Below are 19,557 nucleotides of genomic sequence, written 5' to 3' on the forward strand. Positions count from 1 at the left end.
TAATATGCTCACTTGTGATTTCATTTTTTGATTTGAATCTTTTACGACACTCGACATGAGTTAAATGTCAAACATTCCGATGGACGACAACAGGTGTTGGAAAGGTTCTCCTAAAATCCAAGACGTCGTTTAAAGAGTGGAAGAAAGAAGAGCCTCGCTGTCAGCCATTTCTCACAAAGTTCCAACATGACGGAAAGTATCCAGTACGTTTGTCTTTTGTTGCTATTTGAACTGGACGTTTTGTTGTTAGTGTTGTTATAATATCTTATAGTGTATATAGTTCCGCGCAAGCGCAGTCGTGAGCTAGCTTAAAAGAGTATGTGTGTGTGTGTGTGTGTGGAGGCTAGCCCTATCATTCATTTATTTATTTTTTCAATATATTTTCCTAATCATTCCAAGGTTTTTTAACCAAATATTCATTACATTCACATTTTCACTATTTGTAATATTCAGCAATCGGGCATGACTAACCAAATAAAAATAAAGCACCATGCTATAAATAGCAAATGCAAGCGAGTACCAAAGTACGGTGGGACCTCGGTTATCGCGGTTAATGGGGACCAAAACCACCCGCAATAAGTGAAAATCCGCGAAGTAGTGGCGCACCTTTTTAAAAAAACAAAAACTTTTTTTTTATTATTATTTTATTTTTTTATTATTATTTTTAGACCTGCGAAGATCTGAACCCGCAAACATGGAACCAGGAAGTAGCAACGCCCCTTCAAAAATACTAAAAAAATTTAAATCAATAAATAAATAAATAATAATAATTATTATTTTATTTTTTTTTTTTTTTTTTTTAGCCCCGCGAAGCTCCGAATCCGCGAACGTCGAAGTGCAAAGTAGCGAGGTCCCACTGTAGTCGTTAATAAATACTGTTTACTCAATTATCTTGTATATTTACAACGTTATTATTATTATTATTATTGTGATCTACTTTTTACATGTATTCAGTGCAGTTTTGATTTTTAAAGTTTCTGATAGGATTTTAAAGCCCAAGCGTGTAATATTAGAATAGAATCGAATCGAATAGGATAGAATATACCCTTATTGTCATTGTTACAAAATGGGTTAACATATTGTGACAATGAAATTAGACCACTAGATGGCACTGTATTGTCCAATGCTAACAAAAACCAGTGCCAAAGAGCACAGCGTAGCAGCAAGCAACCAGACAAACATGACGGAAGCTTCTAGCAGGGTTGGGTAGGGTTACTTTAACTGGATTACTTTCAATTACTTTTGGATTACTCCAATACCAAATACGCTGATAAAAGACAAAAGAAACTAAATATGAATAAAATTATGAGTCACAACACGTGGTAAGCTTTCTCTCCTGTCTTTGATCTCCGGCAAAACTAACATAAAATGCGACAGAAACAAAATGAAAATAAATCCAAACAGCTTGCCAACATAGGGCAGCACAGCGGAGCAGTGGTTAGTGAGCCTGTCGTGGGTTCAAATCCAGCTCCAGACTTCCTGTGCGGAGTTTGTATGTTCTCCCCGTGCTTGCATGGGTTTCCTCCGGGCACTCCGGTTTCCTCCGACATTCCAAAAACATGCATTTCAGGTGAATTGGCTGGTCCAAATTGTCCTTAGGTGGGAATGAGCGAGTGAGTTGTCTGTCCCCGTGTGCCCTGCGATTGGCTGGCAACCAGTTCAGGGTGTCCCCTGCCCACTGCCCGATGATTGCTGGGATGGGCTCCAGCACCCCCGCGACCCTACTGAGGATAAGCGGTGCAGCTGATGAGATGATGAGTATGATAGTTCATGTATTTTGGCTTGGTATTCAAATCAATCATTTTATTTTTGCTGAATGAAAGTTTTGGGACCACTAGAAACCATTAAATGTTACACACTGTCCCTTTAAAGCATTGTAAGAACTGTGACAGCCCGCCTCATACATTTTTTACCTTTTTTAGAGTTCCTCCACGGACAGACGGACCAATTTCTTTCCGTTCTCAAAAGGAGATGTTTGAGAAAATGGAGGAGTCTTTCAAAGTATGTGCCCAATGTGAGAAGGGCCCCCATCAGCTGCCAAACCCTAAAAATCTCAAGCGCTGTTCTAGGTGATGTCGATTTAAACACAAGCCTTTTTTTTTATACTGTTGATCCTGAACGATTGTGGTTCTATTTTAGATGTTTGAATGTTTATTACTGCTGCAAGGAGTGTCAAAAAGGGGACTGGCCCAAACACAAGAAGTTCTGCTCACTGCTGCGTCGTGCTGCCATTGACAGAGTGGTGGAGTGGCTTGTGTTCAAAGGTGGGCGAGTAAGGAAAGTTCTCAAATGAGAACAGTAGACCCCCGAGATACAGCGAGTCCTAGTTAGAACGTTTTCACTTCACATTGTGGGATTACGGTGGAACCTCGGTTTTCGAACGCCTCTCGGTTCGAACAAATCGGAGTCCGACCAAAAATTTCGAGAAATTCTTGCTTCGCTGTTCGGTCAAAAAATCGGAGTTCGAACGCTGGTAATGCGTGAGTGCGTAAGCTAGGGTGCCATGCTGAGAGGCGTTCGGGTGTAGCTCGCTCTTTTCGTGACCAACTGTTTTGCTTTCGCTTTTAATATAGGTGTACGAAGTGTTTTAGCCCCTAATTATGCCTGCGAAGAAAGTCAGTGCAAGCGGCAAAGTTGCTACTGGTGAAAAAAGAAAAGTAGTGCGTACAACTATTGCATTTAAGAAAGAAATAATAGCAAAATATGAAGGAGGTGTGCGAGTGTCTGATCTTGCCTGCGCCTTCTGCGCCACCACAAAGGTAAGAAATCCTATTCATAATTCTTTTCTTTATCCTTTTTTTTTTTTTTTTTTACACGTTCATGTTAGGGTAATCTTTCGTACGGAAGATTGCGATAACGCGAACGTACGATTAGCCTGGGTTAGCTTTATGTTTACGTTGAACATTCAAGGTAAACATTCAGGGTGTTGGAACGGAGCCCAACTTTCAGGGTGTTGGAACGGAGCCCCCTTTCCAAAGAACCGCTCACCACTTGTTGTGGAGACCCGGGTGCTAAATGACTTGTAAACGACCTGATTTTTTTATTATTACACGTTCATGTTAGCGTAATCTTTCATATGGAAGATTACGACAACGCGAACATACAATTAGACTGGGTTAGCTTTATGTTTACGTTAAACATTCAAGGTAAACATTCAGGGTATTGGAACGGATTAAAACAATTTACATCATTTTTAATGGGAAAAATGATTCCGGTGATCGAACAAATCGGTTTTCGAACAGGGTTCTGGAACGGATTATGGTCGAGAACCGAGGTTCCACTTTATATGCGTTATCAGCCCCTCTTTATGGTATTTTCCCCACTGTTCAACATCAACAACAATTTATTCCATGTGCCTAAAACCTTTTCAGTGTTCATAAGGCCGACATCAAATAACATGCTCGTCTGCTAATAGTTGGGTCAAAGAATCACACAAATACAGTACAGATATGCTACTGGCTGAATTTACTACCATAATACCTCTCCGTCTCTTCATTCAGTTCAGAATCTCGTGTGCTTCATAAATACTTTGTGAGTCGGTCATACAATACTGTATTTTTCAGCTCAGCGTCCCAATATTTGCAGTGATGCTAATGGGAGAAGCAAATTCAAGTCACACCAGAGGAAAATAACATCTCCCCTTTCCTTTACATGTATACCCTAAATTCCGGACTATAGAGCGCACCTGATTATAAGCCGCACACACCACATTTTAAGAGGAAAACCGATTTTGTACATACACAGGCCGCACCTGTATATAAGCCACATGCGCCCACATTAAAAAATTGTAACACAAACACAAAATTGATCCAAACCGACTTCAAGTCCCGCGTTTGAAACTAAATGTCCTTCATTGAAGAACACAGTCCAAAAATCACAGCCGGCAAAATGAACGGAAAATGATACCGGTACTTAAGGTTTGATGCAGACTTGCAGAGTCCGGGTACCTGTTGAAAGTAATCCAAGGAAAAAAGTATATATCTCCAAAGTTAAGGGTGGGAAAAATATATATCCACTATTGTCCGCCGCGACCACAAACAGGTCTCACTCTCCTTTACCCCACTTCCCGTCAGCCCGCGTTTGCTCCATCCCTCTTTTTTAATTCGCAAAACATATCAGAATAAGTGTCTCAAATAAATACATTACAAAAATATACAGTTGCAAATACATATTATACATGGGTTACACATATTTACAAAGAAAGACGGTACACCGAGAGAGTTTTCAAAGCTTTAATAATAATATTAATATAACTTTCATCCCAAACGGTGCCCGTTAATGTTAGCAACACGCTAGCAACACAGTAAACGGGTCTGTTAAAAAAACATACCGTACTTGTAAAAATCACCGTAAACCATCCTCATCTTCCTCCTTACAACTGAAGCCATCAAAGTCGTCTTCCTCAGTGTCGGAAAGAAACAGTGTAATATAGACGTCGTCCCACACTCCCGCAGCCGGACTCGCACTCTCATTGTCGCTAGAACTTTCATCCACTCCTGATTCTGTGCCCTCCTCTCCGGCACGCAGCAGACCAGCTTTTCGGAACCCGTTGGTTATGGTGGATTTTTTATGCTGCCCCACGCTGTCAGGATCCACTGGCAGACTTGCGAAAAAGTTGCCTTTCGCATGCGGCCAGTTTTAGTGAAGTTGCAGTCTTCCTCTGCCCATATATTCCACCGGTCTAAATCTTACCTTTTGTACTCGAGCGCCGCTGGCGGCTGTTAGAAAAATTACATAAATTGGCCGCATCACTGAATAAGCCGCAGGGTTGAAAGTTTGGGGAAAAAGTAGTGGCTTATAGTCCGGAATTTACGGTAAGTATTTATAATGTATTTCATTAAATTCACCAAAGGTTTGGTCTTGGCAGTAGTCGGGACACAGTGCATTTTTTAAGTACAGGTAACTGTGTGGAAAGATTTGTTGGCTAGTTTGGAGAACTTAAAAAAGTTATCTTTTGAGGACTTCATTAAAAGTGCAGAGTTGAAGCTCATTTATAGATGATTGCATCAACAGGCCTCACAGGTTCTTAGTGAGAGCATAGTTCATCTCATCTGGAACCAGAGGAGCTCAGAGCAGGAACGGTCAAGTCCTGAGGTGGAAAACTACTTTTGGACTGTACAAGGCACTAAAGCCTGAAACTGTTTACCCACTGAACTAAAGGAAGAGTTAAATTGGGTCCTTTTTAAACATAAACCTATAGACTTTTTAGCCTCTGCAATTGTGCTGTTTTATAATATTGTGTATTTTTGTGGGGCAGTACGACGGCGCAGTGGTTAGCACGTGTGCGGCACAGTTCTTAGGACATGAGATCGAACCTCCTGTGTGGAGTTTGCATATTCTCCCCGTGCTTGCGTGGGTTTCCTCCGGGTTCCAAAAACATGCATGTCAGGTTAATTGTCCCTAGGTGTGAATGAGCAAGTGAGTTGTCTGTCTCTGTGTGCCCTGCCACTGGCTGGCAACCAATTCAGGGTGTCCCCTGCCCACTGCCCGAAGATAGCTAGGATGGGCTCCAGCACCCCCGCGACCCTACTGAGGATAAGCGGTGCAGATAATAGATGGAAGGAGGGATGGATTTTATGTATGTTCTTGTCTGTAAAAGCCCTTCTGGGGACAGACATTGAGAATTAGCTTTGACTAAAATGGCTTGGTGGCCTTTGGGGTAGGGTGCCTGCCCCAAGACTGGGAGGTTGCTGGTTCGAGCCTTGGCCGGGTCATACTTAAGACTTACAACATTGATACCCATTGCCTCCCTGCTTGGCACTTGGCATCAGGGGGTTTGGTCACCTAATGTCTCCCAACACATCATTTGGGTTTAGCAATGGGGCTGGGAATCCTCTCCTCTGTATCAATCTCTCAGAAAGAGTCAGAAATGTGAATGTGTTCTTTACTTTAGCCACCTCACACTGTATGTCTTCGGAATATAATAAAAATATGTGACATGAGTTTGTGGAGAATACTTGTCCCTTTTCAAATAAACAAAACTTTCAAACTTTAAAGGGATGGGCACCACCAGGCTCAGCTTGCCCAGGACACAACCAAGGAAATTGTGCCCCTACAGGATCTAGCCTATAATATTGTTGAGGGCAAAACACTGATTGCTGTATATTCTTGGGGGGAAATTGTGTAAAGTAAGACGATTCATCGCAAAAAAAAAACATTGTTGCAAAGTATTAAGGGTTGATAACCAGAATATATAACAGAACAACACTTTAAAATTAAGTTTATTATAAATCTACCTATAACATTCATTCCATGTTTATGACATCGCTGTTTTCCATCTGCCATCAGTATGTACCTGTGTTTACTCATCTTCATTCATGCAACGTTTGCGTTGCGTTGTCTGCTACAAGCCACGTCAACTCCTCTTTCTACGATGCTTTTAATGTACGTTTACACTTTGTGGCGTCATAATTTTTTTTAGCTTCTTTTGAATCTTTCTTCCGGTGCTGAGGTTTTGCCTTGATTCCTCAACACTTATCCATTTTTCTTGTGTTCTGTCTACTTTGGAAAATGATATGCAAATTCCCGACATTATAACGCTTGGGGAAAGTCCGGAAGCACGAAGTTATTCGATGCAGGCTTCTGATAGGCTGCCGACTATGCAAATTGCTGGGTGTACGGGCAGACGTTATTTCAGACACTGTACTTACTACATACTATTTTGTCTTTTCAATATTTTTCTCATCTGGGGTGTGGGGGGCTCAGAAGGTATTCGCAACTTAGGTTTCTATTCCCCACCTCAGAATGGATTAATGTTGTATCCTGGAGGTCTACTGTATTTAGTTTTACTTGAGATAATTTAAAAAATATTTTGTACCCAGGGGATCTCCCCTTCCCGACCGACAAATGGTCAAAGCCGGTGTCTGACGTCAAGAATTGGGATGATTGGCTCGCCATGCAAGGCGACCTCACCGCCCGCCTCCATCCCATTTTGACCGGCGCCAACATGTCGGCCCTGTGGAGCGACGCTGGTCGGGCTCGACCGGAAGAGTCAGACTTGAAGCAGTCCCTTTGGAGTGTCTGCAGCGAGTTCTTTTCAAGACCACTCACCGTTGCCTGGGGAATGAAGCTCTTTAACCTGGACCCTTTCTCCAAGCCTCTCACCGTCCACCTGGTGGGAGCCGGGCAGAGCGAGACCCTCGGGGCAAGGTTGACGGATTACGACGAGCTCAACAAAATGTTCCCCGGACACCAGGGGATGGAAATAGTCATGGTTGGTCCGGATCTGGTCGAAGGGACAATCATGAGACCGCCTTTAAGAGCTTTTGGACCAAAGGAGAGAGTCTACATCAGCGCTTATAAAGGCCTCTATCATCATTTTTGGGAGGAACTTGTTGAGAAAGAGGAAGCCGCCAAGCCGGACTTGGTGGTTGGATTTCATCCTGGTGAGAACAGGTGATGATTTTACAGTTTTCCTGTAATTTTGTGTTACTTTTCTATCAAGGGTTTGATGCCAGCCAGGATTTAGAACAAGGTTGGCTTCCGACCCTTCTTCTTCTGAGGGATTATGAAATTCCTTCAATATTTACTGCTCTAAGGTGAGAATTCATGGTGTTTATTTTCACCCCCATTTTCTGTTTCCTCCCTGACGTTTCTTGCCTGTGCATCCACAGCGAATCGGAGATGACCTATTCTTTGCAGATCCTGCAGGAGTTGGAGATGCACGTTAGAGGAACTGGCGCCAACCCATTTGCATCACTCAAACCGGAAGTGGTGGGCTCCTGTCCCAATAAGCCACCCGTGTACTGTAATTCACACTATTTTTGTTTTAAAGGTCTCCTGGAGACTGCAGAGTATGAGGAACCAGATGAGGCATAGTGCATGAATGCCAACACTATCGCTTTACACGTTAGACTATCATTTTCCTCCCCTTAAAACCCCAATCACTTTAAATTACAAAAATCCTTTTTTTTAACAAAAACAAGAAAACGTGATTTGAGACTAGTATTCTAGTCTACCGCTGCTTTATTTTGAAGCGAGACAAAGTTTTTTTCTGCAAGAATAAACCTCTTAAACAATCTGATTGGATTTCTGTTTTTGTAGAAGTTTGCCGTTTCCGGTTTTAAACAAGAACATATTTGTTTTATTAATATTCTGGAGACGAATTGTATTTTGTGCGCAAACAGAAATTCCACAATTAAATTAATTGCTTTTTAAAGTGAAAAGTTTGGCATATTGACATGCAAGCCAATGGATAAATGTTGTTTTGAATAATATTCTATACATTTATTATTAATTTTACTATTTTTCAGTCTTGGTCATACTCTCAATTGTAAATAAAAAAGAGGCTTTAATGGCTGAGTTATTGCACTATTTAACTTTAACAATGGCGTAGATTGGGTGTTTCCAGGCGGACATATTTCTTTGTAGCACTACCAATTGTTTCGGTTTAAGCGTTCTTCGTTTAAAAGTCACCCATTTTCCTACAAATTGAGTGCTTACGAGCAATACAACCGATATGGATATTGTATTGAAGATAGTATATTCTTTAATATAAGTATTGTATAGTAATAGTACATAAGTGTATTTTTTTCCCAAATGTATCATGCCCGCACTTGTTTCTTGAGGAAAGGTAAACACAAGCACACACACCGGAAAAGGTTGTCATCCCTCACTAGAGATATTTGCAGTACCGTCAGCGATGTCCGAAGCATCGCTTTCTTTCTCTAATATTCTTTGACACCTCAAAATAACTCTGGAGGAAGCCGTCGCCTTGTTGGAACTATATTTGGTTGTCATGATTCTCACGTTCTCCTGGGCTATTTATTTTATATTCGTATCGAAACCGCTCTTCGGGAAAAACTAGCTCACCAGCGTTAGCCATGGTTCCATGACATTTACTTGTTTACGTCGAGTGAATGAATCATCTCGGGAAGGCAGATGGATTTCTCAAAGTTCCTGGACGACGACTTTGACGTCAAAGACTGGGTGAATGGTGCCTTCAAAGTTGTGCAGACAGATGCGCCGGGGAAGACGGATTCACACGCCGCGACGCTGGTTATGAAGCTCCAACTTTTTATCCAGGAAGTCAATAATGCAATCGAGGGTCGGTACTTTAATATTACGTTTAATTTTCTAATCTTTGTTGGAGAACAAAAGGCTACTGTTGTGTCATTATAGAAACAATTATTTTCCGTAATTCTTGTAATGTAAGAATCGAATAGAATTGGTTCTATTGTCATTGATTACAACGTAATGTATATTGTTCACACCAAAATTAGATCCCCATTAAGAATATTGATTGAAGCGTGTTTTCCTCCTGAAGTTGAAGACGAAAACGACTGCCCTTCTTCGCGTTTGTTTACTTAGAAACCAGTAACCAGGCCCTGCAGAACATGCCTAGAGTTCTGCGAGATGTAGAGGTGTTAAAGCAGGAAGCTACTTTCCTGAAGGAGCAAATGGTCCTGGTCAAAGAAGACATCAAGAAATTTGAGCAGGACACAGTGCAATCCATGCAGGTGTGTTTCCTCATGAAATATCTGCCTTCACAGGGTCTTCATGATCTCGTGTTACTTACAGGTTCTGGTGGAAATCGACCAAGTGAAAAGTCGCATGCAGCTGGCAGCAGAGGCCCTACAGGAGGCCGATAAATGGAGCACACTCAGTGTAGACATAGAGGAGACTTTCAAATCACAGGTAAAATTAGTCAGTTTTTCTTCTTTTTCTTTTGTTTATGAACATACAGCATATGTTTTTTTAATATTACAGGATCTAGCAGCCATATCATCTAAACTTACCAGCATGCAAAACAGTCTGGCCATGCTTGTGGACACTCCAGACTACTCTGAAAAGTGTGTCCACCTGGAGGCTCTCAAAAACAGACTGGAGGCCCTGGCTAGCCCCCAAATAGTAGCAGCATTTAATTCTATGTCCGTAGGTGAGTTACTTTTGAGAGGAACAACTTTCATTTTCAAAATTCATATTATTAGAGGACTTTAATGCGTGACTTTTTGACATTTCCTTGCAGATCAAGCTAAACTTTTTGTCAAAGTCTTCTCGGAAATTGATAGAATGCCGCAGCTCCTTGCATACTACTACAAGTGTCACAAAGTAGGTAAACCAAAGGCACATCATTGTTGAACAAACATTTCCCCCTGGTATTTGCAATGTCCTGGTAATAATTTACTGAAATTGTGCGACAAAGTTCAATCAAAATTATGTAAGGTTTACCTCTAAATTCTCTATACGCCTGGCTTAAGTACTTAAAAAGGAACTCTTAAGATAATGACATGGATTTCCTGAATTAGCAAATATCAAATTAGATTAATTGCCCAAACCTTGAATAAGCAAAAGAGTTGTGATTTCTCTTCTTCAGGCCCAGGTAGTGAACATGTGGCAGGACCTCTCCCAGAGCGAGCTGGGCGTGAATCCTCAGCTGGCAGAGTTCCACGACAATTTATTGTCCACGTGGCACGCTCAGCTCCAGTGGTGCAGCCAGGTTAGACATACCGTACATGGTGAGCCTTTGCATTGTCAATAACCGCACTTCAAACCACCAGGTGTTCAAGAATCCTCATGAGGTGGTGACTGTGCTGCTGATCCAGATTCTTGGGGCCATGGTGCCGTCCATCCCCGTTTGCCTCAGCTCGGCTATGGAGCAGGCTGCCCAGGAGAAACGTCTTGATGTCCTGTTGGAGCTCAACCACACTACGCTGACATTGGGACACAATCTGGAAGCCGCCATGACGCCACATCTTGGTTGGTGTTTTGGCGAAAACTCTTTTTTTATTTGAGGATTATTATTTTGTTCTCTGCTTTGTTTTTAGGTGAGAATAACCTCCTGAAGGTGAATGAGCTTGTGTGCGCACTTTTTGACCCTTACAAGCCTTACCTGTTACAATACGGAGAGCTGGAGGAAAACCACCTCCTCATCCAGATCAGTGCTGTTCCTTTGGTAAGATATCTGAAAGAATATCTTGAATAAAAACGTTTTTGTGGGAGATCTTCCATCTTCTGGTTTCTTTACAGGAACACGGTGAGGTCATCGATTGCGTTGAGGAGCTCAAGCACTCGGTGGGGAAGCTTTTCGGCTTGGCAAGCGGCGCCGTGGACCGCTGCATGAAATTGACGGACGGGCTGGGAGTGCGTGGCCTTCTCAATGCTCTGAAAGCTCTCTTCACTAAGTAAATACCACACACTTGTGCTTTGTTGACTCATTTACGGGCGTTTTGATTGGTGCACGATGTTCTCTTGACCAGGTACGTGTCCGACTTTTCCACCACGCTGCAGTCGGTAAGGAAGAAGTGTCAACTGGAAGACGCGCCGATTTCTTCTGTTTTCCAGGAGGACTGGACTGCTTTCCAGAACTCAGTCAGGTTTGGGGTGCTTAATACATGCAAAATCATAGAATCTTATGTGTTTTGATTTCAAGCAAAATATTATATAAGGATTTATGTTATTTTTTTCTTTTCTAAATTGTAGTAGCGTTTTGGGAAAGACTTTTAAGTGTCAAAAAGTATTCAAACATCCCAATTTGGCATCACAATGCGATAATGTTGTAAGTTGTCAAAATGGAGGATGTAAAATCACAAGTGAAACGACAAAACAATTGTCAGGGTTATATCTCAGGTCGTCCTTTGGTGCTATTGGCTTTCAAGATATTACGGTCTAATTTTGGGGTCTCCAAACTGGGGCCATTTTATACCATCCATCCATTATCTGCACCGCTTATCCTTAGTAGGGTCTTGAGGGTGCTGGAGCCCATCCCAGCAGTAAGCAGGGGACACCCTTAACTGGTTGTCAGCCAGTCGCAGGGTACGCAGAGACGGACAATTTACTCGCTCATTCACACCTAGGGACAATTTGGACTGGCCTATTAACCTGACATGCATGTTTTCGGAATGTGGGAGGAAACCGGAGTGCCTGCAGGAAACCCACGCAAGCACGGGGAGAACATGCAAATCCCATACAGGAACACTAGTAGCGGGGATCATCCCATGATTTCAGCACTGTGGACGTGCTAACTATTTAGTCACAGTGCCGCCCCATTTTATACCTAAGAAACAATTTCAATTATATCTACTTGCTCCTACAAATTATTTTGCACACACACACACCTTATTTTAAATCAATGTATCCAATTTTGGAATCATCACATTATTTAATTGATATTGTTTTTGATAAACTAACCAGGTTTGAGTTTCTTTTCTGTTTAAAATAAAAGTAGCAACAGGAATTTTTGTGTGGTGTTCTTGTTAAATTTATATTTAAAAAACCAAATAATTGGTCCTTGGCTCTTGTTTTTTTTGTGTGGCCCTTATGAAGGAAAACGTTTGGACACTTATTTTGTGTTCAGCTAAAGTGTGAGTAAAAGTCAAGTCGGGTTCACTTGTATAGCCATGAATCGCAAAATGTCTTTAGGGACTGCATGGGTCACAACGACAACATCCCTGATCTGAAACCTCTATGTGAGCAAGGAAAAACTCAAAAACCTCAACATTAGTGACTAAACGGTCTTAAATCAAATTAAACTGCAGTAACAGACTAGCCAATAGAAAGTGCTACTAATGGAATTGCCTATTGAACATATGTTTTTAAGAGCGTAACATGACAATGTATTGAGGCATCTTTAAATCTGGACATTGTCAATATGTTGATTACTAGTTGTATAGGAAAGTACTGTTAAAAATGATGATCTTCTGGTTATCCAGATCACTGACTGATTTTGTCTTAAACATAAAGGCAAAAGCTTCAGTATTGTTTTTGTGTCTTTTATAGGATCATTGCCACGTGTGGGGAGTTACTGAGACAATGCGGCGCCTTTGAACAGCAGCTGTCAAACAAGTGAGTGATGTCCAGACTCCTGCTAGTGGTGAAAATTATTTGTTTTTTAGGTATTTCGGTCCGTCATGAATTGCATTTCATGCATGGCTGCAGGATAATGGGCACGGCGGGAAAGTACCTGTCAGAGTCATACAGCCCCCGCAGTCTGGCTGGGATCCAGGAAGCCAGCAGCAGCGAAAGGAAAGGCGCCACCAAAAATCCCTGGCAGGAGTACAACTACCTCCAGAGGGGCAGTGTGGTCGAGTATAACGCCCTCATGGAAGTGCTTTACTCATTAAAGGTGTGATTGCTCTAATGTACAGTATTTTCTGGACAATAAGGCGCACCCAAAAATCCTAAATTGTTCAGAAATTTGAACATGCGAAAACACATTTGGAACTGTGTCATCATATTTGTGCAGTTATTGATCATTCCATAAATTTTACGCAATTGCATATCACTGGTGATCAAACCACATAGTAATGTCAAGAACACTGAATACTAACCACCAGGCTGCTAGGGACATTGATGGTTCTTCACGATTGCATTACATTGAATGCAATGGGTATCAAACGTAGGGGTTTTTTTGGGGTTTTTAAGGGTTATTGTTCTATCTTCGTTATTCATTATCCATTATCCGTTATCGGTCAGTTCATAATACGCTACAAAGCCTAGGAGCCGGGACACTTACTCTCAGCCAAAAGGCCAAGCTAAGGTCCTAGCCCTAAAGCCTTGCTGCGATCATTGCGAATGCACCGTTCCCGGAGGTACTGCAATACCTGGCCGATGCGTGGAGTGGACAGAGCAAGCTCTTATTCCATCAGATCCTATTCATTAGCTCTTTACAGATGCAGACAACACATAAAAAGGCTTAAGGTCTTATCTCATTATCACACTATTTTTAGTCACGGTTACACATGTGCAAGACGAATGGGAATACAGAAAGTGATCAGAAATCAGCTTAAAATGTTGTTTTACTTTTCCTCAACTCAAACTATGCATTGTAAGTAACAAACGTTTTGAATACGTGCAGCCATGCATTGACTTATATATATTTTCGGACGACTGAATTACTTCCCACAATGCCTTTCTCTTCATTCAGTTCATAATGTTCATAATCTCATTAAGAATTTACGAGGCAGCGATGCCACGGATGTACCACAGACCGGTTTAATGTCTGACTATATTCTAGCAGCCCAACCCAAAAAACATCAATGTTTTGGTACCCTACTTAAAAATAGTCTAATGATGAGATATGCCCTGCGACTGGCTGGCAACCAGTTCAGGGTGTCCCCTCCCCACTGCTCGAAGCTAGCTGGGATGGGCTCCAGCACCCCCGCGACCCTACTGAGGATAAGTGGTGCAGATAATGATGAGATAAAAATGAATTCCTTCTCACGTGTTGTCTGTATTTGTATTTGTCCAATGGGTAATCCTCGTTGCGGTCCAGGTTGGAACCCTGTTGCATTTAATGTTATGTAATTGTGATGATGAGTGATCAATACTTTTTTATTTATGTGCTGACTGGCGGCCCACTAATGCACATTAAATATGAAAAAAAAAATCACAAAAGACTATTTATTTGGGGGTGCGCCTTATAATCCTGTGTCCCTCATCGTGTGGGAAATACATCCAAACATTGATTCGTCTTCGCCTTGCAGGAGAAAGGCGCCGGCAACTCCAATCTCTTGGCCGAGCCCAGAGCGGCGCTGACCCGACTCAACCAGCAGGCCCATCAACTGGCTTTTGACTCGGTGTTTTTGCAGATCAAACACCAGCTGGCACCCGTCGCCAAGATGGAGGTGACGGCCCCATTTTCGGCACGTGTGAGCAGTTGAGTCATGCCGTTATTCATCCGAATCGTCATTTACACTCAGAGTCGAGAATCGGCGGGTTTAGGAGAGAGTTACACAGAGGACCTTCCCACGTTCAGTCTGTCGCCTCAAGAGTACATCACGAATGTGAGTTGTTTTTTTTTTGTTTGTTTTTTTGAGGGGATGAAATTGAACTTCTTTTGTGTTCTCCTTGCTTTATCTCCTACCAGATAGGTCAGTACTTGATGTCTTTGCCACTCCACTTGGAACCGTTTGTCACACAGGAGGACCCGGCTCTGGAATTGGCTTTGCTTGCCGGGAAATTACCTTTTCCTCCAGAACAAGGTTCCTTTTATGACTTTTGATATTGGAGTCTTAAAGGTGTGGTGTATTGTTTTGAGGTGTCCTTAAAAAAGTTAAACATTATCTCTATTAAAGGGACTGTGTGTAATATTTAGTGCCTCCTAGTAGTATGCAAAATCTTATTTTAGTAAAAAGAACATTGATCGAAATAATGGGCAAAAATACATGAACTATCATACCAATGTTTATTATTATAGATATATATGGGTCTCCAGATTTATACTTCTTTTACATAGCCAAATCCATACCTGCCAGTCATTGCCATGTTTGTCTGGTATTTTGCTGCTATGCTGTGCTCATGTGGCAATGAATTTTGTTTTCATTAGACAATAAAGTGCCATCTAGTGGTCAAATATTACACAACGTACCTTTAAGTATGTGTTAACAATGCTCAACTGAGTTCAAAGAGTGCTCTTGCTTCATTTTTGACCGCGCCTGTCTGTTTTTATCTTAATTTGAGCAAAGCTGTTCAGGGCAGAACACAATAGAAAGGAGAATTGGGGTTGGGGGAGTGCTGGAGAGTGACGTTATGCTCGTTCCTGACGTTTTTTTTTTTTGTTTTTTTTTTGTTAGTGTAGCATAAAATGGTAGAAGTAAAAAAAAAGGCCTTCAAGTACAGTCCAACCGCCAACCAAAACCTCAAGAGAGACGAAAAAAGAGTTTGTCATTTATTCAATGGGACCCAAATATCCTTATTTTTATTTATTTTATGCATCAAAATGTGTAATAATGTGGTTTGATTAGTGAACAAGACTGCTTCCACTGTAGACAAAGCTGTTTTTTGGTCCAAAAGAAAGCTGCGCTAGTTATTGGCATAGAAGATGCTAGCTTTTGGCTAATTTAATAGAGATACACATTTTTCTTACGTAAAAAAGATACTACTAGTTGTCCATGTAGAATTAAATCAATTTAATTTAAGGTGTGAAAACTTCAGCGCTAATGATAGGCCTTCAAGACAATGTAATTTTTGGTTCAGAAGATTATAGCGGTGGCCTAGAAGATGCTAGCTTTTGGCGTAGAAAAGGTTTATTTTGTAGCAATGCAAGTTTTCCATGTCGAAAACAAAGTTATCTCTAGAAGAAGAAGAGGAGGATGACATCTGTTGTTTTGCCGTCGAAAACATTATTACTAGTTTTCGGTGAAAAAGACATCACTATGTCCTGCTTGGAAGACTTACACTTGTTTTCAGGATTAAAAAAAAAAGACACTTTTTTTCTGGTGGGGCGCTACTTATTGTCCTAGAAGTAGTTTAGCTAGTTTCTGGAGTAGAAGCAAACTCATTTCTGTGGTATATGTTAATTTGGTCCATCCAACATGTTCCCTTGAAACTCCCCCAGGCGATGACCTTCCCGAGTTGGACAACCCTGCAGACTACTGGCTGGGCTCCATCGCCCGGGCAACCATGCAAACTTACTGCGATGCCATCTTGCTCATCCCCCACCTGAGCGCACATTCCACCAAGCAGCTGGCCACGGATATCGGTAAACGCAAACAAGGCGAGGAACGTACAGAACAAAAAGAAACAAAATCCATCGTATGTCTTCAGATTACTTGAGCAACGTGATGGACGCTCTGGGCCTGCAGCCGTCTCGCAGCCTCCAGCAGATGGTCACTTTGTTGAGGGCCAAACCGGAAGACTACAGACAAACGGGCAAACAGTTGCCACGGCGACTGGTGGCGACCATCGCTGGCCTCCGTGGTATCGATCACTAATATAAACTTGAGTGGGCTTTTTATTCCCCTCACTCTTGAGACAATTGTCGCTTTAAAGTTCAGGGTTCTCCACAGATGGCTGACAATGGCCTAACCGAGCCAGTGCGAATCTCATAATCAAATACTGTGCTACGACATTTTTTGATTGTTTAATACAATATTTAGGTTTTAATCCATTCAGATTAATCATTGTCTTGTTTGAATTCCTGTTTGATTTTATACGTAAGGCAGAAGTGATATTTTCTTAAAGGATCAATCCAGATATTCTGAATGCTATATGTGAAATAAGCATCATTCAAGCTCATCATGAATATACAATACATGGGCATTGTCAGTCCACACAAATATGCTTTAATACTGCTCTGTTTATTTTTCCTTTTCAACAGGAAGGATGAATGTCGATGTCGATTTGTGCAACCCTGCGTTAAAGTGATCAGGTTATATGCGAGAGCATTTGAAGGCTTTTGGATCGTTTGTTGCTACTTTTATTTAATTTGAACAACTGTATGTTTACTGAGCTTTATATTCTGATAAATGGTCCTTTTTCATTTTGGGCAGTATTCAAGTGTAATTATCCTGCTTTTTTCAGTGTAATGTAAATGTGTATATAAAACATTTACACTTGTAGCCTTGGTGGGATTTTTTCTGTTTTAGTTCCATTTACGGTGTTAAATTAATTTGTCTATCCATCTACCCTGGTCATATCCCTCGAGAGAGGTGACCGACAGCAAGACGAACACACAAAAAAAAAAAAAAAATTAAAAAAGGGAAAAAGTATCAAAACACAAAAATTTGACCATGGCCAACCCAATTCCCCAAACACCCAAACAAGTTTAGCACCTCGACACCCAAGTGGGTCATGCTTTCGTCCCTCCAGATGAAACAGGACACGAGAAAGCGATCATGTCACTCTGGTCAGGGTGACACAACAATCTCTTGTGTTCAACAGCAGGGCCTGACAGCTTTCACTGGTTTAACCCCGCCGCATCATAGAACGCGTCCAAACATCCCACTAACCTTTTCACAACACCTCTCCACTCATTCCTATCACCAACAAGAGCTCTAGCTTCCACTACATTTAGACCTCTTTCCTTCAGCGCACTCATAACACCATCCATCCACGTCAATCGGGGCCTTCCTCTTGGTCTCCTTCCAAATTCATTTGTAGCTTGTCTTTTTTCAATTGCAGGAACGCTGTGTAATATTTGACCACTGGATCTCACCATATTGTGTTGTAAGGTTCGGTCTGAACCTCAGCCCAGTCCTTTTATCTTAAATGCTTCGTATACTAGTAATAAGTAGGAGACTGCATATTCTCTTAACTGTTGACTTGATGCCAGAAAGATTAAATACACAGTAGTTGAGCTGTTTTCAGCATGACTCAGAAGAAGTGTGTTTTATCTAAGATAGTCCCTAGTCTTATACTGTCTTGGCAAGGGGAGCACCTCAGCCTCACCAATACGTCGATGGTCGGTCTTAACTGGTTCTTAGCGCTTTTAGATAGCTTGTTCGATAGCTAAATAGATATAAAGGTAGGTAGGTCTGTACGTTGGTACGTATGTAGGTAAGTAGATAGGTAAGTAGGCAGTAGACACCGACAAGTCTTCAAGTTTAACGGCGGTCGGCACCATCATTTTTGTGCATTACCGTCCCCAAGAACAAGTCACAACAATCTAGCGGGTCAGCTCATGTCTTCTCATATCTGAGAGGCCTAATTTAACAGTGTAGTGCAACAAAAGACACGGAATAATTCAAACTACGGAAACTCCAAATGACGTAACCACACCATATTTATTTTCATTATTTGGTCTTTTGTTTTGGGGGGGGGTGGTCGTTGCAGCAAGATGGTGGACAACTATGTCAGCTCCCTCCAGGTAAGGTTCATGTTTTGTGAAATAAATACCAATTTGTCAACCTACAAGTTTTAAAAAATATTCACTTTTTGTGATAGTTTGTGCATTTTTGCTTATTATTCAACTCAGTATTTATTTTTAATGAAGTAGATTGTGTATTTTTTAGTACCTCCTAGTGGTAAAACAATGTTCTTTTATGGTAAAATGAGTATTTTGAATAGCTCACTGAATGATTTGATCAAGACAGCTCTCTTACCTGTAAACGTATGTTTTCCTCCTATTTTATACGTTTTTGGAGCATTTCACAGTGTGTATGAGTATTTATTTACAGAAAACGTTAATTAAATTTTTTTTTTAATATTTGACCGATTTCCAGCTCATCTCTGAAGAGCGGAATGACGTTTTTCACTGAAAAACAACGGTGACCTGATGATGAAAGTGCTGTATCAAAGTCAGAGCAGGAGGCTACTCCTACTACTGGAAACCAGTACTATTTGTTTCATGTGGAAGAACTAAACCCTACCCCACAATTAAAAACCCAGCTTTGGAAGGGATGGTTACCACCAGGCTTTACTTGCCTAAAACACACCACAGGAAGTGGTGCCCCTACAACCCTAGCAGTTAACCGTGATATCAGCCAATGTAATCCTATATTTAGCAATACTAAATTTACTGCAAGTAGGGAAGGAACTGAGAAATTCTGAAAGCATTGTTTGTGTTGTTTATTTGGTTTAGAAAAAACGGTTTTTACAAATATTTTTATTCTACACAGCCTGTTTTGCTATGAGTAAGTAGGTGCTCCATTGTGTTAGTAAGGCTTTTTACTGTCTAATAAGGGGGGATTGCGATCATTCATAAGCAGGGTTGGGTAGGGTTACTTTAATTGGATTACTTTCAATTGCTTTTGGATTACTCCAATACCAAATATGCTAATAAAAGACAAAAGAAACTAAATATGAATAAATAAATAAAATTACTTAATTTTGTGCAGGCTTGGAATACACGGAACGGCAAAAATGATGTTGGCAAGCTGTTTGGATTTATTTTCATTT

The 19,557-nt window shown here is 41.2% G+C and overlaps 2 protein-coding genes across 3 annotated transcripts; both read left to right on the top strand.

The window, feature by feature from the left end:
• Positions 1 to 45: 45 nt before the first annotated feature.
• LOC148347641 (putative protein MSS51 homolog, mitochondrial) lies at positions 46 to 7,991 on the top strand. Of its 2 annotated transcripts, XM_088323473.1 has the most exons (7): positions 46 to 203; positions 1,923 to 2,069; positions 2,140 to 2,264; positions 6,822 to 7,385; positions 7,445 to 7,538; positions 7,614 to 7,713; positions 7,775 to 7,991. In XM_088323473.1, the coding sequence occupies exons 1-7, from the start codon at positions 187 to 189 to the stop codon at positions 7,823 to 7,825; spliced, it is 1,098 nt and encodes a 365-aa protein (XP_088179599.1). In that variant the 5' UTR covers positions 46 to 186; the 3' UTR covers positions 7,826 to 7,991. The 2 variants fall into 2 exon arrangements, with proteins under 2 accessions (XP_088179599.1, XP_088179598.1); XM_088323472.1 differs by having other exon boundaries at positions 50 to 203; positions 7,614 to 7,991.
• Positions 7,992 to 8,573: 582 nt separating this feature from the next.
• Positions 8,574 to 17,279, top strand: cog7 (component of oligomeric golgi complex 7). Its single transcript, XM_088324052.1, has 17 exons — positions 8,574 to 9,046; positions 9,310 to 9,458; positions 9,520 to 9,636; positions 9,709 to 9,877; positions 9,968 to 10,050; positions 10,316 to 10,438; positions 10,500 to 10,698; positions 10,767 to 10,894; positions 10,969 to 11,123; positions 11,199 to 11,315; positions 12,718 to 12,783; positions 12,877 to 13,063; positions 14,424 to 14,564; positions 14,640 to 14,723; positions 14,807 to 14,921; positions 16,277 to 16,420; positions 16,486 to 17,279. The coding sequence occupies exons 1-17, from the start codon at positions 8,881 to 8,883 to the stop codon at positions 16,650 to 16,652; spliced, it is 2,310 nt and encodes a 769-aa protein (XP_088180178.1). The 5' UTR covers positions 8,574 to 8,880; the 3' UTR covers positions 16,653 to 17,279.
• The last annotated feature ends 2,278 nt before the right edge of the window (positions 17,280 to 19,557 follow it).

This window comes from Urocampus carinirostris, chromosome 19 (assembly GCF_059441175.1).
Source record: "Urocampus carinirostris isolate Australia breed hairy pipefish chromosome 19, RoL_Ucar_1.0, whole genome shotgun sequence".
In the NCBI taxonomy this organism is placed as follows: Eukaryota; Metazoa; Chordata; class Actinopteri; order Syngnathiformes; family Syngnathidae; genus Urocampus; species Urocampus carinirostris.